Below are 26,786 nucleotides of genomic sequence, written 5' to 3'. Positions count from 1 at the left end.
CAGGGCTGATGGCGCCGGGAACACATGCACCCTGAGGAGAGTGAGGAAGGGCCCCCGTCCAGTTGTCCTCAAGCTGGGACGGGGTCTGTGGCCTAGGGCAGGACTTCCAGCAACACCATCTGCATGGGCCCCCCGGTGAGCCTTTCAGACCACCCAGGTGGGGTGCGGGCTGGCGGGACTCCCCCAGTGGTTCTGGTGAAGACACTGACGCTGAAGATGCATCAGGGAAAGTCTGAGAGAGGCTGGGTCATGGGTGAGAAAAGGGGAAAAGGTGTCACTTCTCAGCCACTGATTAAATATGAATGGGTGTTACTACATTCAACATGATAAGCAAACATTTGACCATTTCATCTACATTTCTAAAAGCTTACTCATTCAAGGTGGTCAAAAATGATTTCCTTAGAATTCTTTCCTTGGCAAAATGAGCCCCTTGCTTTATACTGGGGCACCTACAGAAGGTGAAGTATGTCGAGGGCGTTTAAATGTGAGGGAAACATTTGCTCTTGCGCCCACCTGCATGTGGTAATGGTGTATCTGACTTGAAAAGCTGCAGTGCTTGTCGACCAGAAAGCAGAAGCGCCTTTTCTCTTCAAGCAGGGCTTCTTTGCAACCATCTGCAATAAATTTCTGGATTTCATTCTGGCGAGAAGTAATGGTTTCTACATACTAGGAAAATAAATAATAATTATAAAAGTATGACATGAGGAACCAAACAGCTACCCAGCCTGACACTTATCTCCTGCTATCTTTACAGCTGATTTATTTTGATAATGGAGTGAATGCTGAGGGCAGATAAACATTAGACAGACCAACAGAGCCCTAACCTGATCTGAGCACATATCAACATTCTCATTAAGGTCCCTGATCCATGCCTGGAGAGAGGTTGCCAAAGGCCCTACATTTCACTTGGCAATTTGCATAAAATATTACTTTTACTCCAGGGACAGGATCATGTTTCACTGGAAAATAATGGGTTTTGGAACCAGAAAGTTCAAGATCAAATCACATTTACAATTACCAACCATGTGAGTTAACCAAAGCCTCACTTTTCCCATCCGTAAAATGGGGACACAATGCTTATCACTCTCCCAAAGTCAGGAGAAAACACTAGCGCTCTTGACTAATTATTCTTAACTCTGGGGAACTCTGCGGCCTTCAGCTCCCACCAAGTCAAAATGTTTATTTTTGACTTTCAGCAGCAGCACATCTGATGGATAAAGTATAGGCTGACTGAGATGAGCATGCCTCCCATTAACTGTATAAACCATCCGCCCCAAAATAAAGTAACACAGTGCTGAAAAGTTTACCTCAATCTCTTTGCATTCATATTTGAATGGATTTCGTCCTCCTTGACTTTTCCTTCTTATCTTCTTCAATTCAGCTTGCGATTTCTCCAGAGAATCTAATCTATGCCTGTGTTCTGCTTGGTATCTTTTGAGAGTCGCCTGTAAGGTAAACGTTGCACCTGTTTTACTGAAGCACCAGGCAAACTGGCAGGCAGCTACTCTGGCTGTGTTTTAACGGGGTATTGCGGCCTTCTTATTCACTGCTGCCACCAACTCAACCGTGGGGAAGCTCTCCTTAGGCTCAGCCATCAGGTGAGCACAGCCTCCCTGAAAACTAGGCTCCCCACCCCGGGCACCCTCCACCCAAGGCTGCTGCTGCTGCTGCTAAGTCGCTTCAGTCGTGTCCAACTCTGTGCAACCCCAGAGACGGCAGCCCACCAGACTCCCCCGTCCCTGGGATTCTCCAGGCAAGAATACTGGAGTGGGTTGCCATTTCCTTCTCCAACGCATGAAAGTGAAAAATGAAAGTGAAGTCGCTTAGTCGTATCCGACTCTTAGCGACCCCATGGACTGCAGTCTATCAGGCTCCTCCGTCCATGGGATTTTCCAGACAAGAGTACTGGAGTGGGGTGCCATTGCCTTCTCCCAAGGCAGGTGAAGCAAAATCTGGTACTCACATTCATATATTTTACATCAAGCTCTGTCTTCTTCTCCAGCTCATAGATAATCTCCTTATGGAATTTTTTGAACTGTGAACACAAGTGAAAAATTGAGACCAGGTTTGAGACTTGAAGCAAAATAAAATAAGTATATTTGGTAAATAGAAAAACTGTTCACATACATTTTCATCAAGACTCTCGTTGAGTTTCTTGTGGATACTCGAAATCTCTATGAGAACATGGCCTGTGAACAAAATCAGGGATGTTAGGACGAAAAGCCACGGTGTGGTGTGTTGTAAAGATACGAGGGGAAGTAAATGGTGGATGAAGTCTAGTCCGCAGCTGCTCCCAGGGCAGGTGGGCACCAGGCCCCGGGGCACTGGGAACACTGGCTGTGGCCCAACAGGAGGGGTGGACACCCGATGGGCACAGCTCACAACAACACAACACCCCACAACACCCGCCGGCTCTGTCTTCAAACTCCCCTTGTCCTCTTGCTATTTACCCATTTCCTAAGCTGAATCCTACTTATCCAGTTTAATTGTTAAATTCTCTTACAAAAGATTATCTTGGTCATTATAGTAACTAATTATAGGAACAAATGACTCATTTTTGATCTAATCCCCTGGGTAATCTGATTATTTGTCAGGCATAAAAGATAAAGGTTATTTTCTTTTTCTTATATTAGTTCTGCTATCACTCTGGAAAATCTAAAAAAAAAAAAAAAAAAAAAAAAAAAAACAACTGGGAAACCGCAGCAGGGACCTTGTTCTGTCTCCTGGGGCTACACATTCCAGGACAAAGGAGTTGTTGCTCCAAAAAGCAGCTAGATGCTCCAGGCGCATCTCTTGCAGTGTGTAGCAGAGTGCTGCCTCCCGGCTTCTAGAAGGGAACAAGAGCCTCCCTCTGCCGACGGAGGTCTCCACAGGAACCAGATGGGTCTGATATCCAAGAACTGGGAGCAACAGCATCACCTGGACCACCACCAAGTCATACCAACCACACAATGTGCCAGGGGAACCATCCTTCAGTTCAGTGGGCAGGTGAAAAGGACCTCTTTGGGCAAAACTGAGCAGCTGTTGAGGAGGCAGAATGAAGAGGGTGACTGCGGCAGGCATGGGGAAAGAGGGAAAGGCTGCGGACTGGACTCGGGCTTCGGCGAGCACCTCTGTGCGAAGGACTCTACCGTGCCCAGCTCTGGGGACACCTGAGAACACCTGACTCCAGGAGGGCCAGCCTAGGCTCTTCCCTCATCTTCAGACTCAGAAATTCAGCCCGTCCTGGACACGCCCACCTGCCATCCTGTCGGGCACCTCGTGTTCAGCATGCCTACCAGTGCACTCACCGTCTTCTCCGACCCCAGCTCCGGGCAGCCAGCCGGCCAGTCCTAGGGGCTGACGCCCCGCCCATGTGTCACACTCATGGACAAAGACTCACTCCCTGGTGCCATCGCTTGGGCCAGCTTGGGGGTGGAACTGTGCCCTGATTCATCCTGTTTCCTTGGGTGACGAACGTGCCAGCCCTCCCCTGCCCAGCAGAGGCGGCCCGTGGGGATGACACGGGACGTCTGTGTTCACTAGATGACCCGCTCCAGCAGAGGTGGGGGAGTCTCCCCAGATGCCCCGCCCGCCCCACACGTGTCAACCTGCCAGCTGGACCTCGGAGGAGCTGCCCTCCTCTTTCTAGCTCTCGTTTCTCGTGACTCCCAGCCCGTTCTTTTCTGGATCTTCTTCCTCCCAGGTGCCAGGGGGCTCTCCAATTCTACATGTAAAATGTCACTTCCTCCCATGGTGTCCCAGATAAACCAACTCCTCAGCCTGAAGCCCACCACGAGTGGTGTTGCTGAAAATGACCATGGTGGGTGGTGGGGACAGAGAATCTCCTGGGAAGATGTAACCGGGTCAGTAAGCTAGAGGTGCGGAAGCCCCTAGGCACCATGTGATTCCAGGAACTGCTCGCTGGATAATCATGAGAGTGAGGGCCTCCGCCAGGGTATCGAGGCACCCACTGTACATCTTCAGTGATCCTGACTCCATTTATCCTGTGATTCAGTTCTCCTAAAGCTCAACATGAAACAAATACACAAACCAGAGCTCTTCACAAAGGAAGCCTTTAGCTGACCAAGAATATAATTACATTAATGTCGTTTCATGTATTGAAATAATGAGGTGAAATATTAATAAACTTCACATCTATTTTAAACCCATAAATAACTCCCGGTTGGAGATGAATAATAAACAACAACAAAAACCAATTATTTGAAAAGCAAGCACCCTATTCCGAGCAAATCAGATCTACTTAAAATAATTTTGCTTAAATCAGTCAGAATGATTCAGGCTAGGAGGAAAGTGTTCACAATTTTTTTTTTTTCATGTCGTCAAGAACTTTATTTCTACAATCTTTTATTTATTTATTTTTAAATTTCTACAATCTTATATAACATCAACCTCCAAGATACATGCTGCCATAAGTCTGGGCTTGTGAGAACACCAGCACCGCTGAAGCGGGTGCTGGGCCTGACCTGAGAGCCCCGGCCGCCCGCGCCCCCCTCCCCACTGCAGAGCCTGATGGAAGGGCCCAGTGAAACAGACCATTCACTCTGCGGGCAGGAACGGAACGCCTAACCCTACCTCTGCTAAGTCCCTCACTGTTGGTGGAATTTAAATGCCGACCTCAGAGAAGCAACTTCTGAGTCCTCAGGCATAAAAAGGATTAAAAAACATCTTTCCTGTGATTGTGCAAGCTGCCCAAAGAGTATCTTGGAACAGAAAATGAAAACAGCCTTTATGTTCAATCTACAGAAGTTTACTCTTAATAAAGCTAGTGTTACTTTATGTCTGAGATGTGGAATCACACACGTTTTACTCTTAGCTCCGTAAACTACTTTTTCATAAATTACATTTTGGAAGAAAAAAATTGTTTTGAAAAAAGAAAGAGCAGTTGAGAAAGCATAGCCTAGAATCCAGTGGAGCAGAACTAAGTAAACGCCCAAACAGGAATCTACATGTTGGTCCCAGGAACTACAGCGCCGTATGTACGGGATCAATCATTTCCTTTTTGTCCCTTTTAGGTTTTGAGTCAATATTCTGGGAAGAAACTCATAGTAAGTAATGTGACCTAGTCTGAATAAATTATATTCTTAAATGGTAGTATTAAAGGAATTGAAATATATACCTATTTTTCAAAATCATGACGTTGAGACAACTAAAAAGTCAATGTCTTCCATCAATTTTTTCTCTAAAATTCATACAAATAATAGCTTTTGGTGGTATCACTCTAATTCTAGGAACCATGAACAGATCTAACATTTTGGACAATACTGTATGAAGATACACAGGTTTAGCCAATAGGCAGTATGGACTTTAAAAGTTAAAAAACAAAATTTTGCAAAGTATTATCTGTATGAACACAAGGTTTTCATCTGAAATGTGGATTAGTCATGGCACTATTAATATATTTTCAACTAGATAACTAATCATCAGTTCATGGCCTAAGTTTAGAGGGGCCAGAAGGAAACTACTAGCAGACTTCAGGGACACAGAACTTGTAGGCCTAAGTGTTATTTCTTGTTTGTATTTGATCATGGATATACACAACATCTATTATTTCTGGAGAGTGCAGAGCAATGACTGAGTCACACACTATTTCCTCCAAGTGACTTCAAGCGGAATCGGACAAGAAAATGACAAGGTGGAAGCCAACCCACGATGGGCCTAAAGTTATACCGTATGAATTAAAGGAAAAGTGATTTTTAAAAAAAGTTACTGTAAAAAGGCTATACTTTTCCTGAGAGTTTTCCAAATACCTAATGTGATGCAGAAAAAATACAACGAAAGTAAAAGCAAATTATACACAGGCGGGAGATGTTAAAAACAAACAGATGCGCACTTAGGGTCATCAACACCGAGGCAGCACAGAGCCCGTCATCAGTGACCAGCAACGGGTGACCCAACCTGCCAGCGTCTCAGAACATCTCTCAGCGCTGTCCGCCCAATTCCCTGGGTGCAGGTAGATGGAGGGGCTCCTCTCTCTGTCAGTATGGAAACTGTGCAAATGAACAACGTGCAGACAGGCACGATGCCAAAGGAGTGAGCGGGTGGTAACCAGAACACACGCTTCACAGGCTTGGGTGGGTGTGATTCTATCCTGAGCACTGAAGAGAAATGCTGGCTGGTAAGGTGTGCATGCCCAGGCAGAAGGAGCAAGTGAGCCCCATAATGCATGACATACGCCAACAGAACCCCCCCACTCAACAAGCCATTTTCTGGGTGAGCACTCATCTTCCGGAAATAAAATCCATGTATGAGGCTGTCAACTTGTAACTAGTCACCATGTTTTATTATTTTTTGCTCCTTATACAAATACAACGTGTGTGCTTGGCTGTGTCTGACTCTTGGTGACCCATGGACTGTAGTCCACCAGGCTCCTCTGTCCATGGAATTTTCCAGGCAAGAATACTGGAGTGGGTTGCCATTTCCTCCTTCAGGGGATCTTCCTGACCCAGGGATCGAACCACTGTCTCTTATGTCTCCTACATCAGCAGCAGATTCTTTAGCATTGGCGACACCTGGTAAGCCTTATACATTATATATGTGTGTGTGTGTGTGTATATATATATATATCTTTTAAATGCTTTGGAAGAACTCTTAAGAATTACAGAATGAGAGAAATAGACACCAAACTCTTCTAAGCTCATCTCCTCTCTCATCGACCGCCCCCTTCATTCCCAGGGTCCCCAAAGGAAAATTTTCAATCTCCTTCCATCAAACAGAATACACTCCACTTTTCTCCACCTCACAGCCTTTCACAATACTGTAGTTAAAGGGACTCCATCAGGATCCACCCATTATGAGAACAGGCATACCTGACTGCTGTTGGTTAGAACCAACTGTAAGGGCGCTTCCGGCGTCTGCTCCAATGCGTAAAAAGCTTCGAAGTTGTCACTCCCTTACTCACAACAAAAAACAAGCTAAACACACTGCAAAACAACTCTCAGATTCATCAGAGAATTAGAACGACGTGGAAAATCAGTTTACAGGGAGCAGAAACTGATGCTGGAGCCACGGCTGCCAGGAACGCAAGGGGTAAATGAGGAATCACTGGAGGCTCCGTGTGGAGAGTGAAAAACAACACGGGCTCGCTTCTCAGGAGTTTCACCTCTAGGAGGCTCCCCACCCCCTCAACCAGGTTTGTATTGTAAGGAATGGAGAAAATTCCTCTGGGGCTTTTGGTGGTGGGGAGGGGAAAGTGTTTTGAAATTTGCCCAGAGTTATCCTGTTCTTGCTCTGTTCTGAGTAAGGAAGGCTAGCCCTCCAGGGAAACACTTTTCTAAGCCTTATCTGATCTGGGGAAGGACAATTAGCTACCTGCAGCCCCTCTCGCTTTCCTGTCTCAAGTAAGGAGAGGGAAAAAAGCCTGAGAAACTCTTCGGAAGGTCATGACCCCCATACTGTGGCCCACTAAAAACCAGTAATACACCACAAAACAATCAAAATGGAGATTTAAACATGGGATTATAAAGGATGCTCCTCCTCTCCAATACTTTACCACGTCACCCATCAACAGGACTCCAGGATAATAACAGTGGGTTATAACTGACACTCCATTTAGGAGGATTTTCGAAAGCAACCCAAAGACAACGAGGGAGACAAAAATAATGGAGAAAGGGCAGTCCTTTCAGCAAAGGGTGCTAAACAACTAGAAACCCACTTGCAGAGAAACAAATCTAGAGCCTGACCTTACATTTTTCATAAAAAGCAACTCAAGATGGAGCACACACATAAATGTAAAATGCCAACTTTAAGAAGATAAAGCCAGAGAAAATTCGCATGACTTGGGTTTAGCGCCGAGTTTTTAGCTATCATGCCAAAAGCATGATCCGTGAAAGAAAAAAACTGGCAAGCTGGACTTCATTAAAATCACAAACTCTGGTCCGCAAAGAATACTGTTAGTAGAATTAAAAGACAAGTTCACAGACTGGGAGAAAATATCCGCAACACACATATCTGATAAAGGACTTGTATCCCAAATAATATAAAGACCACTTAAAGCTCAAACATAACAAAAACAGCTCAATTAAAATGTAAGTTATACAGATGGCAAATAAGCATATGACAAGATGCTCTCCATGTCATATGGGAACTTACAAATTAAAACAAGATACCAGCACACACCTATCAGAATGGTTGTAATCCAGAATACTGACAACACCAAATGCCATTGTGGAGCAAGAGGAACGCTCATTCATGATGGGCAGGAACGCAGAAACTTCCTGCAGCTTCAAGACACTTAGGCAGTTTCTTACTCAGGTAAACAATCTTACTGAATTTATTCGAACTATTCTTATATTCAAATTATTCAAAACTAGTCTTATTCTATATTGTACTCCTAGGTGTCTACTCAAATGCCTAGAAATATTACGTCTGAGGAAAAACCTGTATATGAATACCTAAAGCAGCTTTATTCATACTGCCAAAACCTGGAAACAACCCAACTCAGTGGATAAACAAACTGTGGCACGTGTGTACAGCTGAATATTCTTCAGGGATTAAAAAGAAACCAGCTGTTAAACCACAAAAAGATGGAGGAATTTTAAATATATGTTGCTTAGTGAAAGAAGCCAGTCTGAAAAGGCTGCCTAATATGCAATTCCAGCTAAATAACATTCTGGAAAAGGCACAACTATAGAAACATTGATGGAAAAAAAAAAGGGTCGGTGACTGCCACAGGTACACTTTATGTATTTGTCAAGCTCATGGAGCTTGCCAGGCTCCATCACGTGCCAGGCTTGGTCCATCATTCTTGACAAATGCACCATGCCAGTCGGAGAAGGCGATGGCGCCCCACTCCAGCACTCTTGCCTGGAGAATCCCATGGACGGAGGAGCCTGGTGGGCCGCAGTCCATGGGGTTGCTAGGAGTCGGACACGACTGAGCGACTTCACTTTCCCTTTCACTTTCATGCACTGGAGAAGGCGATGGCGCCCCACTCCAGTGTTCTTGCCTGGAGAATCCCAGGGACAGGGGAGCCTATGGGCTGCCGTCTATGGGGTCGCACAGAGTTGGACACAACTGAAGCGACTTAGCAGCAGCAGTAGCACCATGCCTGTGCAAGATTTACAAACAGAGGGAACAGCGAGCAGGGGAGAGAGCAGGGTGGCAACTCTGCGGTCTCGGCAGTTCTCTGTAAACCTAAAAGCACTCTAAAAAATAAAGTCTATTAAGTAAAAATGAATCCGCAGCAGTCACGTGGGCCCTGCAGTGATTAGGAACCAGCGCCTTGCTGGGAGGAGCACACACGCAGCGCCTGAAGCTTCTGGCAGTTACACACGGAAGAGAAGAGGGTCTCCCGATTCCCTTACCTGTGTGCCACTCCCCCAACCCAGGTGCCTGTCAGGAACACACAGGCCTTAAGGGTCTGGTCATTACTGAATACACTGAATCAATGAATGGAAGGCTGACTGCAGTAAAGCATGGAAGTTCAGTGACGGCAAGAGAAGAAAACCAGTGAAAGCTGGACCCCTCAGAAGGTGGTATCTGTAGTGTTTGATTCTATTGCTATACGCATATTGGTTACAGAAATGCCTACAGGAAAAATGACTTTGGTGGAATCCACATGCCTAGGCCCTAACCTCTGGGCACTGGGCATTCATCTGCAGCCTCAGCAGAGCCGGCTATCGCCTGGAGCTGTTTCTACCCACAGGGCCTCCGGAGCAAATTCCTGGCATCTTTGGTTTCTTATCACCAAGATTTAGTAACACTGAGGTCCAGTCTCAGAGGCTCCTGAGCCACAAACAATATAATTAAAAAAAAAAGAAAACGAGACATTTTTGTTTATAAAATTTTCAGTTTGCCAAGCAAGAAGCTACAATCCTAGACTCCGTGGGTTCAGTGCCGGACCCCTGGCAACCCGAGTTGTGAGGATTAAGTATCCTAACAAGGGAGACATACCAAGAGCAAGACACATACTAGACACTTAGTATTTGACACCTTCCAGCTTCCTGACTTCTGGTAAAGATTGAGAGAGGGAGGGAGAGATGATGGAGGGAGGGAGAAGCTGGTATAAACTACTTGTTTGGGAAGTGTGGCAGTAAAAGAGAAGTGGATTAAGGAGGTGCTAGAAAAAGAAACATTAAAACATTTTTTCTTTTTTAAGAGACATTTTTCTGAATAAGGTCTGAAGAAAGAATAAATGGAAACTAATAAACCCCATAGGACTGACATGCTTATGTAAGAATGCTTTTAAAGATAAAATATTACTATTATCCTAGCTCAGAGAAGGCTGAGCGCTGAAGAATTGATGCTTTTGAATTGTGGTGCTGGATAAGATTCTTCAGAATCCCTTGGACAGCAAGGAGATCAAACCAGTTAAACCTAAAGGAAACCAACTCTGAATATTCATTGGAAGGACTGATGCTGAAGCTCCAATACTTTGGCCACCTGATGCGAAGAGCTGACTGATTGGAAAAGACCCTGATGCTGGGAAAGACTGAAGGCAGGAGGAGAAGGGGACAACAGCTGGTTAGATAGCATCACTGACTCAATGGACATGAACTGGAACAAACTTGGGAGATAGTGGAAGATAGAGGAGCCTGGTGTGCTGCAGCCCACAGGGTCGCAAAGTTAGACTCAACTTAGGGACTGAACAACAACAAATTATTCTAACAACAGGACTTAACTCTCAATAGGAATTATCATTAGAAACCCTTCTGGATATTTTAGAATCAAGTCTTTTCAGGTAGGTGCAGAGCAAATGTAGTCCTACAATATCAGAGATCTAGTCTTACAATACCTAAGGTAATACCTAGTAAAAATGTCCATTCAGAAGATTTTAACTAAGTATTATTTTAAGTAGGGTGGAGATTTGGGGTTTAGGTGATAATTCTGTCATTAGATTGGTTCAGGAAGCAAACTGAATGTTCATTTTCTACTTCATTGTTGATTAGCAATGAAAAGAATTTGGCCTACCTGCTGTAAATAAGTGCTGTCAAGCTAAACAAAGTACAGGGTTTGTAATGAAGATAGTAAAAGTTGGATGTTAATGCACTTCTCTTATTTTAGTTAAAGGAACAATGTTAATTTATTCAAGTGTATATATTATGTATCAGATAATTGATCAGTTTTGCATCCATATTCAGATTGCAAGCAGTTGCCTTCTTACATGTGGGTGCAAAATACAGCATTAAAAGATTAGTTATGTCACGTGAGGTGCATTAACATTAATTATTCATTTTCCTTTTTCATCGCTTAGTAGATTAAGGCTAAAAGAACCATTTTGAAGCCAATAAAAATGAAAGCAAGCTCATTAGTGATAATGAATGAAGGTGACAACAGGTTATTTTTACAGAGTCACTAATGAACTGTAGGCATTTTCATTTAAACATTAAAAATGCTACACCTGAAAAATTTAAATTATTTAAATTAAAACAGGACCCCAAACACAACGATGAGGACAACACACATAAAAGTCACTGAGAAACAGTTTCGATTCAGTATTAATAGATAAAAACCATCTTAAAACTTTTCAAAAGACTACAGTTGTTTCGGCTTAAAGCAACTAGCTCTAATTAGGCAAGTTTAAAAACACGAAATAAAACAAAGATTCTGCTCCCAGGGGAAAGCCAGGAATCTAAACCCACACACCCCCAGTGCATGCTGGTTAGTTCTATTATGATGTGAATTTAAGGGAGACTCCACAAAATCCAGGATCCATTTCATTCTCTCTCTTACTCCACAGGGACAACGGGAACACAGAGCAAGAACAAGCAGAGTAACTTGGTGCTCTCACAGTTCAGCATTTTTTACCTTTCCCAGCTCAGAGGGGAGAGGACATCTCTGACACTCACAGGGGCAGCACGTGCAGGCTGCCTCACAGAAATGGCCTCGCTCAGTCCTCACCACCTCAGAGGAAGTAGCTCTGTTACCCACTGAGCGGAGGCGGGAGCTCAGACGGAGGCCTTGGAGGACTTTCCCCCAAATGACACAAGTCCTAAAGGAGGTGGGGCTGGAATCTGGACTCATGTCTGACCCCAAGCCTGTGCTCTTGACCCCCTTGCATCCTCACTCAAGCATGAGAAAGGACCTGGATTTTCCTACTGGGCCCCAAGGACGGAATGATGCCCAGCACGTGTGAAATACAGGGAAAGGCAAGTCTCCCAGCATCTGCTGGGACGCTTTAATTATTAGGGCTTTTTTAAATTGGAACAGCTGCCTGGGTTGGTGGGGGCAGTGTGTGGCTGCCATCAGAGAGGCACGGACACACTGGGGAGGGCTGGCCTGGTGGCTTGAAGCCATTTCAGCTCAACATGTCGGTTGTGTAGGAAGTAAAGCTAAAGTGGCAGGACTGCCTCACCAAGGCAACAGGTGACAATCAGCCTCCCGCACCTGTTGTGGCCCAAACACACATGGGCCCGAGTGGCCAGTCAAACAGAGTGGTCAGTGGCCAGCCTGCTTCTGGCACCTGAACTTTTCGAAACAAAAAGTGCTTTAGGAAAGGAGCCATCAAAAGATGACCCACCGCAAATGGCAGGGACCCCACGCCTGCAGCCCAGCTCACACTGGAGAAGGGCGCTCTGGAAAGGGTCCCCACTGGCAAGTTCCTGGGGCTGTGAGGCTTTCCGGGGGTGGGGAGGGCTGCTCCCTGCCTCCCTGGACCGTCTGTGAGGTGGACGTGTAAACAAACAGCCCCTGACAGAACCCGGCGAGACTCAGACAAGGACACAGAAGTGAAGCATCTGGCACGCTGTGATGCTCACAACTGCTGGCTTCCTTCCAGCCGAGGGAAGCCACGGGGCACACTGTCTCAGTGACCCTGGGGGAGCGAACGGGCCCATCTTGTCCACAGGGGTGGAGAACTACACGTTCACACAGGGGGCTCTGAACTCACACTTCCACTGGGTCCAGCAGACATCCAAGCCTGAGGCCTCTGAAAGCCACCCTGACCCCTACACCCCTGGCCCCCACACCTGGCGGCCAATGCCCGGCCCCGCCCGGCATTCCTGCTCGCCTGCACCGGCGCCACAGCCTCCCGCCCCGTCTCCCTGTTCCCACCCTCTACAGTCTCTTTGGGCAGAAGCCAGAGAGAGCCTTTTAAAGCCTAAGTCAAACCTTTTCATTCTGGGGTTCAAAATCTCTAGAAGCTCCCCACCCACCTCAAGTTAAAAGACAACAATTCTTACTGTGACCCACAAGGCCCCACGGGACGTGTCCCACCCCTGTAAGCCCCTCTCTAGCCCTCAGCCCCTCTCTCTCCAGCCCTAACTGCACCTCTACAGACTGGCTTCCAAACTGCGACCCAAGCTCACAAGGCTTTGGGAACGCTGCACTCCAGCCTCCAAGGCACTACTCTCCCTGGACATCTGCCTGCCACTCTCCCTCTTGCCGGTACCTCCTTGACCCCCTGCCCAAACTGGCTACATACCATCCCTCTTTTCCATCACTCATCGGCCCCTCACCTTATTACCACCTGGCAAATCAGACCTGTTTACCACCCGATAGAATGCAAGTTCCCAAGAGCAGGGACCTTTACCTGTTGATTTATCCCTAAGTGACCAGAACAACGCCTATCAATTGAACGCTCGCTGAATCGAACATGAAAGTGAAAGTGAAGTCGCTCAGTCGTGTCCGCCTCTTTGTGACCCTATGGACTGTAGCCCACCAGGCTCCTCCCTCCATGGGATTCTCCAGGCAGAGTACTGGAGTGGGTTGCCATTTTCTTCTCCAGGGGATCTTCCAGAACAGACCTATTCTGGACGTCAAGAGTCCAGTTTTTAGTTGTAAAACCATGTCGTTTAGTTTGCCTCTTTAGTCATCTCATAATTTTTAATCTTTGAACTTATGCTCCTAAAACATCAGTCAGCTTTTCATCATGCAGAAACCTTTCAGTCCTAATAATGCTCTTGTTTCAATTTGAAATGAGACAGAAACACAGAACCTGTAGCCTATCACTCAAAATAATAACTCTAACCTATATATCCAAAATCTCCCATGATCCTCTCCACGAGCCCTGAATCCAGGCAGGCTGAACTCATCCCGCCCCTCTGCTCCCTCCAGTAGAATACACCCCTTTCCGTCTCTGGGCTGACCATGGAATTACAGCACCCCCTGACTCAGCACCTCCTCCACCTGCAGATAAGATCACCCCCTCCCATGGAATCCTATAGCTTTGTACCTTTCCCTCTTGGCCCTTGGTCCTGTGTTAAAGCTACCTGTGTGTGTATTTTCATAATCTCCCATACTAAGCTGCAGATATCCTGAAGGTGGGGATCAAGTTTACTAAGCTTGTAAACGACAGTCATGGTTTCAAGAAAGCCTAGAGAAGTCTGATTCATAGAGTCAGAAGGGAGGAGCCCAACACCCTTATCTGATATACTCATTCAGTCCATCAATAAACATTCCCAAGCTCATCCTGGAGCCTACTTCTTTCATCCTTGCCTCGCTGTGGGGGCAGACACCACTGGACTACCATCAGGATACCCAGCCTCAGAATCCTCTAGACATTACTGTAAGCACAGCTGTTCACAGCTCCTTAGCAGGTTTTCACAGAAGGACTTGTGCCAAGGCCATTTTCTGCACTGCACACAATGCTGGCTTCCGGGGACTTCCCCGGTGGTCCAGCGGCCAGGACTCTCAGCTCCCAGTGCAGGTGGCCAGGGTTCCATCCCTGGTCAGGGAACTAGATCCCACATGCCACAACTAAGAGTTTACATGCTGCAACTAAGACCCGGGGCAGCCAAATACATAGAAAATGCCAAGTGCTGGCTTCCGGGGACTTCCTTCCACTGGATTTCGGAACAATATGTGCACATCTTCTGCTGCACACCCAGGCTTCCAGGTTTTAAAGACTACTTTTGTAATTCGTTTTCTGCGTAGAAATCCAACTTTTGTCGGATCTGCTTTAAGGAGTACAAAATTCCAAATTCAAAATTACCCACAGAGTTTTTAAAGATGTCATGAAACTGAGAGGCCTTAAAGCTGAGACTTGAAGTCTATAGGAAACACTTCATTCACCAGGGAATCAACCAATTGAAATTTAAACCCCCAGCTTCACTACTAACTAGCCATGTGAGATTATTTAACCTAAGTTCTCATTTTCTTGTTTATAAAAAGTGGGAACGATACCTCCCACCTCAGAGGACTGCTGTGAGAATTCAGTGAGACTTCTGAGTTTTGTGTTTCCATTAACGCCAACAAAACTCATAAAAGGCCTTCTCTACTGAGGTGTAGCTGGCGCGCCACACTGCATTGGTTCCAGGTGTACAACGTGATGGCACAGCGTTTGCACCCGCTGCAGAACGACCACCATGAGGAGCCTAGCTGCCCGCTGCTGTCACACAGCGCCACCAACAAATCCTGTGCGCTAAGAAGTTTTACTCTCTTGGCAACTTTCAAATATACATGATGATATTACTGACTACAGTCATCTTGCTGTACATTACATCCCAATGACTCACTCATTTTACAACTCAAAGTGTGCACCTCAAAATTCATTCACCATGTTACTCATTCTGAATTGGGTGGGGCCAACTAAAACCCTTCAGAGGGCTGGGAAATGTGCACGACTAGCCTCTCAAATTAGTACAATGTCTATTGTATTATTTTCAGTGTGACTTAGTTAGGGCACCCCATATACTGAAGGCTTAACAGAAGTGGCATTCTTATGTTTCTTGGCAACAGAATACACATAACCTAAATTCACCAATGGTGACATTAAGTACATTCACAATGTCGTACAACCATCAATTATCCAGTTCAAAAACGTTTCGTCACCTGAAAAGGAAACCCTGTGCCTATTAAGCAGTCACTCCCCCCGTCCCCTCCCTCAACCCCCAGCAACTACCAATCTGCTTTTTCTCTTAAGGACTTGCTGATTCGAATTTTTGAATGAGTGGAATCTTAAATATGCGGCCTTTTAATCTGGTTTCTGTCACTTGGGATGTTTTCAAGCTCCATCCATGTTTTAGCAAGCATCAAGACTTCATTCTTTTTTATGTGTGAGTGACATTCTATAGTGTGGATACACAGTATTTTATCTATTAATCAGCCACTAGGCGTTTGGGTGGTTTCCACCTTATGCCTGCTGGGAATAATGTGAAAGTTCTGTGTGGGCATAAGACCTTTAAGGGGTGGAGTTGCTGGGTCATAAGTTCCTGTTTTGAGGAACTGATAAACTCTTTTCCAATGCAGTTGCTCCATTTCACATCCCCGTCCCCACGCCCCCCACCCCCTCCTCCAACCAAAGCGCAAGAGTTCTCGTTTCTCTACCAACACATGCTGGCGTCTCTTTAATTACAGCCGCTGTTGGGTGTGGAGTGGTACCTCACTGTGGTTATGACGTGCAGATCCCTAATGGCTGATGATGCTGAGCATCTTTTCATGTGCTCCTTGGCATTCTTCCTTTTTTTTTTAAATTGAGGGATAGTTGATTTGCACTGGCCTCCTTACTTTTAATAATCTGTTAAGTCATTCAGACCAGGAAAGAGTACCTGAGGAAGTGCGTTTACTTCCAAATGGCTGAAGACCAGAAACATTCAGAACCCCTCCTGGGCTCACAAAGAACCGCCCACGACCCCCAGAGCGCCCCCAGTGTGCTTGAGAACAGGCGTCCGGCAGCGTCAGGGCAGGCCGCACCCACACCGCGATTCCGACCACTCCGGTCGCGGCTGCGACCCTCTCCCTTGACCCCTGTGGTCCTCCCCTCAGCCGGTCACAGCGGCCACACCCTGTGCGTCTGGAGCCTCTGACCAAAGCCACTCTTCCTTGGCGTAAAGTCCCTCCGCCTCCTCTTTCTGCGTTAGCACTTCGTGTTTTTGTTTCTGCCTCCTAATTTCAGGCCGAGCATAGCGCCACGAATAGAGTAAGCCGCCTGCGAGGGTTTGGGAGCCGGCGCAGGCGTCAAAGGGACAAGGCGGTCACGGGGCAGCGCCCCGGGGGCCGCCCCACCTCGCGGAGACCTGACGATGGCGGCGCCCCCGACCCGCTGCTCTGCGGCAGCATTTCCTTCTCCGGGGGATCTTCCTGACTCAGGGACTGAACCCGCATCTCCTGCATGGCAGGTGGATTCTTTCCTGCTGAGCCACCGGGGAAGCCCTTTCATACCTGTGAAAAGTGAAAGCGAAGTCGCTCAGTCGTGTCCGACTCTTGTGACCCCATGGAGTGCAGCCTACCAGGCTCTGGTCCATGGGATTCTCCAGGCAAGAGTACTGCAGTGGGGTGCCATTTCCTTCTCCAGGGGATCTTCCCGACCCAGGGACTGAACCTGGGTCTCCCGCACTGCAGGCAGACGCTTTACCGTCTGAGCCGCCAGGGAAGCTTCATACCTGTATTTTTGCTAATTATAATACATCACCGCACATACGGTTGCTTCAAAGCTGGGAGAAGAAATATCTTTCTTATAACCTCTCTGTAGAAAGGTACAATTTACAATACAGAACACCTTCTCACAGTTTCAGGAATTTATATATACTTATAGCAATATGCCTGGGGGCTTCCCAGGTGGCTCAGCGTAAAGACCCCACCTGCAATACCGAAGAGGCAGGTTCAATCGGGAAGATCCCCTGGAGGAGGGCATGGCATCCCATTCCAGTATTCCTGCCTGGAAAATCCCATGCAAAGAGAAGCCTGGTGAGCTGCAGTCCATGGGGTCACAAAGAGTTGGACATGACTGAAGCGACTGAGCATACCAGTGTGCCTAGATGATATATGGACTTCTGTGGTATGTGTTTATATAGATGTTATAAATTATATATTCACAAATTGTAAGCCCATCTTTCTCCATAGTTAGACCTTTTTTGCTTCAAAAGAGGAACAATTGCCACTTGAAAATTGAAATGGTAAGTCATTTACAAAGTTGGAATAAACGGTCATGTAATAAGTGTTTCTACTATGAAATACAAAGCCTTGATTATATCTGATGAAAAACACAAAATACAGACTTCCTGCATGAAGAATCAGTTTCAGATTGTATGATGCTTTACTATTTTACACAACCTTTTATTTGAACTATAATGGACAGGATGATCTGACACCATAAAATTAATCACGTCAGAAAAAGCCCCTCTTTTCAAGACACATAGAAAATTACATCAGCGTAATAGGCTGCACCGCTGGCAGACTTCCTGGGCTCCAATTAACCTGCCATTAACCAGATGAGGGACTTTGGCAAGTTATCTAACTCTCTTTGAATACCAGTATCCTCATCTGTAAAATGAAAACAATAATAGCACCTGCTTTAGAGAATTATCACAGTGAGCAAAGGAGTTCATATGCATTTGGCAGGCACAAAGTTAAGCAAATAAAATAAATTCCTTATTAACTCTTTCCTATTTTTGTGGGAAAGAGTTTAATCTCTTTAAAGTGAGCCTTACATGCAACTAAAAGATAAATGGTTTTGATCAATAACAACTGCTTTGGCTCAACTTAGCTTTCTCATTGCCTCTGGTATTAATTCTATTTTACCTAAATTTTAGGAATCTGTTTGAGATACTTCTCTGAATAAACAACATTTCTTTAAAAATATTTTAGGTTTCCCACACCCTGCTCTTATTTTTAAGACCCAAGACCGTCAGGTTGGATTTTGAGTGTCATCAAGTCAAAAGAGTAATAAACATTTTTTTAATCTGCATATCAATAACAAAAGCAAACCTACGATTGTCTAGGTTCCCTGATGCTGAAGAGATAAAATCTGTTTTGTGCTCAATTTAGGAAATTGGCCTAAACAATTTAATAGATGCTTCAAAATAATGTAACAGCTGGCTGAATTGGAACAAAGTAACATAGTCTAAATAGATGTAACCTTGAGGTTCTTACACCTCACAGGAAATCTGTCAGCTCCCCAAAGCAGTTTGCTTTTATTCCTTGAGAAATAAATGAGAACAAGCTTTATTTTTCTATGGTTTAAAGATGAAAAAAAGGATTCAAAGTTTCTTTTGAATATTTTGCCAAAATATTTTCCCCTGACCATTTCTGTTTTCCCTTTCCAACCTTTTCCATATTTTCTAAGTTTTAAAACATAAACGTCATTTGGTTTAAGGACAAAACTGGAAGTTTCAGACAAACTTCAGTTTCCTTTTTTAAACGAGCACTGTTCCTAGAGTGGAACTGTGTACCTGCGATAAAGATTTATGTGCACAGTTCCAGGTACACACCCTGACGACCTGAGTCACATGAACATTATTCATAGGACTTACTCTTTGACAAACACAGTGGATTAAAATATTTTACCTGCCAAATCCTGGCTGCAGAGCTCTGGTCTTTGGCTTTGCGTTTGTTTGTTCGTTCCTCCCTCCTGACAGGGCAAGGCAGTTTTGCCCCTGAGCTGTTTGGCCGCTGTGGTTCCTGGGACTGTGCTGTGATGTGTGTGAAACCCCAGCACTTAGTAGCAGTCTGTAGGAACAATCCCAGAAAGTGCAGTCCTAAACCCAGGTGGTTAAGGAGCTGCTCTTTCTTTGGAGAGAAGGATATCGAACCCCTCACATGGTCGCTGGTCTTGACTTAAGCAACGGGATGGCCCTATAGGCCTTCCACTGTCAGATAAGGCCTGCAAGGGGCCAGGCCACAAACAGTTCAGGTCTCAGCGGCCAAAATCCTCTGCACCCTGACAGCAGCTGCAGACAACCACGAACAAGTGGGCCCGGCCGGGTCCCACTCACACCTCAGTTACCTATCGGTGCTGGCGACCCCTTGGCTCTAGTTTGCTCAGTTAAGGTATGACTGATGAAAGGTGAGGCTTCAGTAAAATGAATTTGAAGGCAATTTCAAAATATATGCTAATTATTATTAGAATCTTCAAGTGATAAGAGAGCATTTAGCACAAAAAATGATTAAAATGTGGCATTTCTCTTGAATCATTAAAATATTTTTCTATCAGTTTCAATTACAGTTGAGAAAAAGTAATGACACATTTTCTCAATATTTTCTACAATAGGAGAACAGACTTTATTCATAAGGGACCTTTAAGTTTCAAAAGAAAACCATCAGGAATGGCTTCCTTGGGAAAAGGATATATAACTAACCTATAGAAAATTAAAACCTCCTGTTATTTCTTAAGTTTTAGACAATTAGAATAGCTTATAACTTTTAGATATTTAAAGTATTTTCTATAAAGTCTGAGTCACTTCCCCACAAAATTGGCAGAATACCTTTGTATGAGTATGACAGAAAATAAAGGAGCATTTCTATTGCTTTGCAAATTCTAAATATCTTACAAGAGTTTTATCAAATGGTAAGTCCTATTATATCAACTATTTTTATTTTCTAAGAAGTAAACATAATTTAAATCAGAGAAGCTCCACTATTACTTGGCATTTCTACTTTTCATTTCTTGGTGACTTTCAATGACAAAACTTTTATACCTCCATAGGTGACCCCAATATGCAAGAGAACAATGAGATGACAAAAAAAAAAACCCTTCCAGAAAGACTCTCTCATGAATGATAATCAAGAGGCACTACAAAGCATCAGCAGAATTAGACTGTCAAGAACCCCCAACTACATAGATAATAAAAAGGATCAAAACAGAAAACAAAGCTTTTTTTAAAAGTTGATCAGCAAATGCAGTAACTAAAAGACAAATAACCCAATTAAAAATGGGCAAAGATCTGAACAGACCTTTCTCCAAAGATATGAAATGGCCAGTAAGAAAGTGAAAAGATGCTTGATATCATTAACTACTAAGGAAATGTGAATCAAAAAAAGTCCAAATGCGGCAGTACTTCATACTTCCTAGGACGGCTGTAATAAAAACCAACAAACCAAACAAACAGACAGTAACAAGCGTTGGCAAAGATGTAGAGAAACTGGGCCCCTCATACACGGCTGGTAGAATGTATGTGCTCAGGTGCTCTAGCATGTCCAACTCTTTGTGGCCCCAAGGACTGAAGCTCTCCAGGCTCCACCTGTTCATGGAATTGTCTAGGCAAGAATACTGGAGCAGGTTGCTATTTCCTACTCCAGTGAATCTTCCCGAGCCAGGGACTGAACCCTATCTATCGTGTCTCCTGCATTGGCAGGCAGATTCTTTACCACTAGTGCTATCTGGGAAGTCTGGTGGAATGTATAACGGTGCATTCCATTTGGGAAACAATCGGGCAGTTCCTCAAAGGGTTATATTTAGAGTTACCATATGAACCAGCAATTCCACTCCTAACTGTATACCCAAGAGATGGAAAAATGTAGGTAAACACAAAGTTTGTACACAAATGTTCATAGTAGCAGTATTTTTAGTCGCTAAGAGGGAGAAGAAACCCAAATGTCCATCAACTGATAAAGTTAAATGTGGTAGATCTATACAATATTCCATTTATATGAAATGTTTAGCAAAACCATACCTATAATAGACAAAATATATTAATGGTTAAATATGGCTGGAGTTGGAGGTGAATGGGAAGTGACTGCTAATGGGTATGAGATTTCTTTTTGGAGTGAGAAAAATATTCTGAATTTGACTCTGATGATAATTTAAAACTTTGTGAATATACTAAAAATCACTAAACTATATTACTTTAATGGGTGAACTGTACTATGTATTAATTAGATCTCAGTAAAACAATTATAAAAATATAATAAAATTAATTTGGATAGTAATGAGACAGAATGAAATTGAAAACAACAGAATTGACTTGAAAAAATCTAAATGCCATAGACAGTAGGCCTTTCGAAAACACCGTATCTGAAAATGCACGGATAAAAATGTGTAAGACTTCCAAAAACACTTACAAAACAGTGCTAACAGAAATTTTTAAAGTTCCAAGTCAATTTTCCATTTCTTTATACATTTATAACTGACAGTAAGAGAGTTTTTAGTGTTTCTGACAAACATTTTTAAAGGTCACAGGACAATCATAATTTCTCCCACTGATTAAGATGGCTTTGCATAGTTTTAACTTGTATGGCCATCTTGTGGTCTTGCCTATATTTAAAATTAATGAGTTAAATGTATCATTTCAGAAATTAGAAAAGAACAGTAGAGTAATCCCAAAGATGGTACAAGGAAGAAATTAAGGGTAAGAGTAGAGATTAATGAAATAGAAAATGTAGATACAATAGAGAGAATTGAAAAAATCTGTTCAGGAGTAACCAAGGATGATCAAGGCAAAATGAATATTCTTATGAATGTATCACCCACTTCATGGAAGAGAATAATGCTGATGAAAACAAGCGGCACAGATTTTTGAGTTCTCAAACACTTGTGAGCGTGTGAAGTGATGAGAGAGGCATCTTTCTGGTCTAGGAGACTTCAGAACACACTCTCTCCTGTCTCCCAGCCACCCAGAACGAACAGCTCCCCCCACTCGGGAGGGGGCCTGCGGCAGTGCAGGCTGGCAGCGGCGCTGTAGCGATGTGAGCCTCACTGAGCCTCTCTCGGGCGATGGGCACCCCACGGGAAAGGAAGACCTGGCCGGCCTCCTGGCCTGCTCACAGGGTCGTTCCTGGGCGGCACCTGGGCTGCCCACCACACTCGCCTAGAGGTCACGACGTCACAGCCTCTGCCGCCTTGCTTGGCAGCAGCGCACGTGGCTGCCCGCAGAGGTTATCTCAGCCCGAGCAGAGGCCATGACCACCACGCTGGCTCTTCTAGTCTACGGGCTCCCCGAGGAAACACGGGCTGAGCACCCACCCTCGGAAGTAGACCTGGGAGGTCATGTCCACCGCTCGGACTCCCGAGGATGAGACGAGGCAACGTGCTCACAGCACGCACCTACCAAGATCTGAGTTTCTACCTGAAACTCAGTCCAAAAGTTAAGCAACAGGCCTAAGAAGCCAAACGTTATGTCTGAACACTTCTCGTATTTCCATCTTCCTCGACCCATGACACCTGGTGTTCCTGGGTGGGCCCCTAGACCATGAGCTCGAAACAGCACCCGGGCCGCCCCTCCCCAGGCTTTGGATGCTCGGACACCAACGATTCCTGGTCATCTCCTTCTCGAAGAGGTCCCCACTGAGCGGGTTCTATTTTCTTCCTCTTCAGTGACCTGACTGGCTACCTCTTTCCTTTCCCTTGGCCTCAGGGACGTGCAGTCAAGTGCGGAGGTGAGGAGCCCAGATTCTCAAGTCAGACCACCTGCTGTGTGGTCCGGGCACACACTCCCCTGCAGGTCTTAACACCAATACCACAAGGTCAGAAACCAGACGAGAGAATCTTCTTGAAAAACAAGAAAGACACAATCTACTTCAGGTCTTTCTCTTTCCCCTATGAACTGTCCTCTGCTCTTCCGTACAGGAATTTAAACAGAAGCAGAGTAGTTTAGTCTAAACTTTCACAACAAAGTAAACTAAGTGCATCAAAAGCAGAGCGTGTCAGGCCTCCAAAAGCAACTCCAACAAGGACAGAACTGTCCCACGGAACAGCTGCCAGTAGGAAATTAGGTATATGACACAGTGAATATACGTGAAAAGGACAACTTGGAACAGAAATGAAACACAGCAAGTAATTTCCATCCCCTCTGAATGAAACACATACGCACGAACGCTTTCCTCACTGAAGCTGAAGTTTTAAGACTATGTTTATAACAACACAGTTGCTGTGGAAACAGTTGATTCAACAGTATGAACTCACAGCTGAATCAAGTAAGGTGTGGAACAGAAGTCTTATTCAAACAGTGGCAAGAACCATAAAACATTAAAAAGGCACACGGAATGACGGTGAGTCAAAGCACCATATGTTTTAACCTAAGGATCAGGCATTTTTTTTGCCTGATGCCTGACACAAATAGGATGTTTCTTTTTAATTAAGTTCTATTTTGGGAACCCTATAATCAGTCCAATCATCCCGCAAACATCCTAAGTTTTACTGCTTCTGTCCACATAACAGCATGTAATTTTTTTTGACACTGTGTATTTTATTAAATTCATCCACTTTGAATGGGGTTACCAGAAATCAGATCTTGCCAGAGCATGCAGAAGTTATGGCACCAACAGAAGACAACTCAGGGTTTTGAAAATTTTCTGCATGTAACCGATTCTATTACATATCGCACTACTGGCTTATTCATCATTTAGCATCACTTCAGGCTTAGCTTTTGGCTACACGTTTCAAGACTATGAACTCTAAGTACAAAAGGTGTCAGAGAATGTTAACAAGGGCCCATATCCACTGCCTTACCCAGCAGCCCAGCCTCCAACCCCAGAACCGTCACCACACCTCGAACTTGTTCCGTGGCTTTTATGGGTCAGTTAAGAGCTTTCCAAGCGATCTTGGAAAAACACTGTATCTAAAAAACCCTCAAGATACTTAGCACAGAAACCCATTATCTGAACCTTAAACACATGCTCCTTTGCCCCTCCTCTGCTTCGCGGTCCACTTTTTAACTGGAGAGGGACGTACTTTTCTTTAAAAAGGAAGTACACACACTGTACCAATCCTTTCCTCTGGCTTTCTGAACCCTTCAAATTCTGACACATACTGTAAGTCTCAAATGTTACCCTTTGTCAAGTAAGATGTATTCAACAAGTTTTTAAAATGATGCTTCTATGTGAGGCTCTGGAGACGGCACAGTGAGCGAGCTTTGTACGGAGAAGCCTCGGCGCGCCCGGGTGTGGTTGCCCGCACCCTCCGCGAGTGCACAGGGGATCCATTCATACCAGCAAAGCCGGAAAAATCACAACCCAGGGCAACTGGGGAAGCAGCGACGGCCAAGAGCAGAGCGTAAAGGAGCCGGACTCTGCGGGGTGACTCACAGGAAACGCTCTGCCAGCGGCGGGAGGCCCGGTGCTCACCCCTCCAGTTAGGAATCTAGGTCAAGGCTCCTGGGCTTCATGCTTCAGGGGGGACCTGGGGCCCAAACCTCAGGGGCAGAAGCGCAGTTCCCAGCGGCCTGCCCTCATCTAAGCCTCCACCGCAGATAGACCACAGAGAAGTCCATCACCGCAGAGGCGAAGGAACCCGAGTGCCCCCTTTCTACTCTGGATTTGTGCCACTTCCCCATGTGCTCTTCTCCAGGTTCGCAGGACGGCAGCCCAGGAACCGCGGCTCAAGTTAGGTGGACAGGTAATGGACGGTTAGCTCACCCAGCTCTGTTGACACGGGGGACCCGGTGGCAATCTCCCCAATCTTGGCCACTCCATCGTAGTAGGCTCTTCCTGCCAGGATCATAGCTAGAGAGGGAAGGTGGCACACAGTCACTTACACACAGAAAGGAGGAAGCGATACAGGTTTCCTTCCAAACACCTGAGTCCCTTGTGGCCAAGGCGAGTGTGGCTGAGAGGGCAGGGGTGGTGCTCGAGAGCTGTGCTGGGTGGCGGATCCCCACACCGGACAGCACCCAGGGCACCCTTGCCTCTGACCAGCCCTGGGAACCTTCAGCTGCAGGGGCTGGAGGCCCAGAGGAGCTGCTCTTGACACCAGTCCCAGAGCGGTTGTGTTCCTAACACAGGCTCAAGGCTGGGACATGTCCACTCCAGCCAGCTGGTCACTTACAGCAGCACAAGCCTGCAACACTGTTAGCTGGAGGGGCTTGTATGGGGTAGCCTAGGCACCGGGGCCTTTGACGGCATTTTTACCTTTTCCTGTTGAAACAGATAATCTAAGGCACAAGCAACTACCATATTGTTGCCAGGAGAAAAGTGTATGAAATCTGAAATACATTATCATTTCAAAAAACAACACAATTACCTGAAAAATAACGGAATGCTCTGCTTTTCTTTCCCCTCCTTTTTGGCAGAGACAGGAAAACTTATTTTAAAAATCACATTTCTCCTTTAAAACAGAGTCTGAAAACTACATTATAAGGTATAGAAATCTGCTTTTGATTTGGTTTACTTTTTCTTTCCTTTTTTTGGGGGGGTGGGCAGTGGTTGGAGAGCATGTCAGAAGCAAGACAAATCTGGGTTTGAATCCCACTGTTACTTCCAACTAACATGACCTTGTTGGGCAAGTTAGTTTCTTTTCAGAAACAAAGGATGTTAGTCTAAAAATGCCATAAGAGCATGTGTATTGGACAAACTAGTCGAAGCTGCTAACACCAATCCCTTCTCTTACTTTACAACAGGCTGGGTTTCAGGAGACTGACGGTATGCAGTAAGCAAGATTTTCAATAAGACCTAGGCTATTTAGTGTGACTTTGGAGAAAATATTTTATCTTGCTCAAAGGCTGGCTTCTTACACAGACCTCACTTTGCCTAGGAGCCTTAGAGATCACAGGATTTTGGAGATAAAAGAGCCCTAAGCAATCTCCTCTCACTGAGAAGAAAATCTGAGGCCACACCAGCCACTCTGCCCCAGTGTAGAGCAGGAATTGTTTTCAAAGATGGATTTTAAAAGATATTTCAAGTTGAAAAAAGGTGGAAGAGGTCATAGACTTAATTAACCTACAAGTCTCATTGAAGATGCTGCTACTGCTGCTGCTAAGTTGTGTCAGTCATGTCTGACTCTGTGCAACTCCACAGACAGCAGCCCACCAGGCTCCTCTGTCTCTGGGATTTTCCAGGCAAGAACACTGGGGTGGGTTGCCGTTTCCTTCTCCAATGCATGAAAGTGAAAAGTGAAAGGGAAGTCACTCAGTCGTGTCCGACAGTATTACTGTAATGGTCTACCACAGTATTATTTCATAAGACTGAGGATGGCAGAAAGCAAAGGACTAAAGAGCCTCTTGATGAAAGTGAAAGAGGAGAGTGAAAAAGTTGACTTAAAACTCAACATTCAGGAAACGAAGACCATGGCATCTGGTCCCATCACTTCATGGCAAATAGATGGGAAAACAAAGGAAACAACAGACAGACTTTATTTTGGGGGACTCCAAAATCACTGCAGATGGTGACTGTAGCCATGAAATTAAAAGACGCTGGCTCCTTGGAAGAAAAGTTATGACCAACCGAGACAGCATATTCAAAAGCAGAGATATTACTTT

At 45.1% G+C, this 26,786-nt stretch overlaps 1 protein-coding gene across 2 annotated transcripts in view; it reads right to left on the bottom strand.

Annotated features, from left to right (window-relative positions):
- Positions 1-26,786, bottom strand: part of BAIAP2L1 (BAR/IMD domain containing adaptor protein 2 like 1) — a 76,756-nt gene that overhangs the window by 18,041 nt on the left and 31,929 nt on the right. For both annotated transcript variants that reach the window (XM_027961925.3, XM_042240459.2), the window contains exons 3-7: positions 24,949-25,035; positions 2,128-2,189; positions 1,964-2,035; positions 1,308-1,445; positions 514-666 (exon numbers count right to left, since the gene is read on the bottom strand). In XM_027961925.3, coding sequence (XP_027817726.1) covers positions 514-666; positions 1,308-1,445; positions 1,964-2,035; positions 2,128-2,189; positions 24,949-25,035 — 512 coding nt within the window. The remainder of the gene's footprint in view (positions 1-513; positions 667-1,307; positions 1,446-1,963; positions 2,036-2,127; positions 2,190-24,948; positions 25,036-26,786) is intronic.

Source organism: Ovis aries, chromosome 24, assembly GCF_016772045.2.
Source record: "Ovis aries strain OAR_USU_Benz2616 breed Rambouillet chromosome 24, ARS-UI_Ramb_v3.0, whole genome shotgun sequence".
NCBI lineage: Eukaryota > Metazoa > Chordata > Mammalia > Artiodactyla > Bovidae > Ovis > Ovis aries.
The sequence above is the reverse complement of the archived record's forward strand: the minus strand, read 5'-3'. Positions and strand labels throughout refer to the sequence as shown.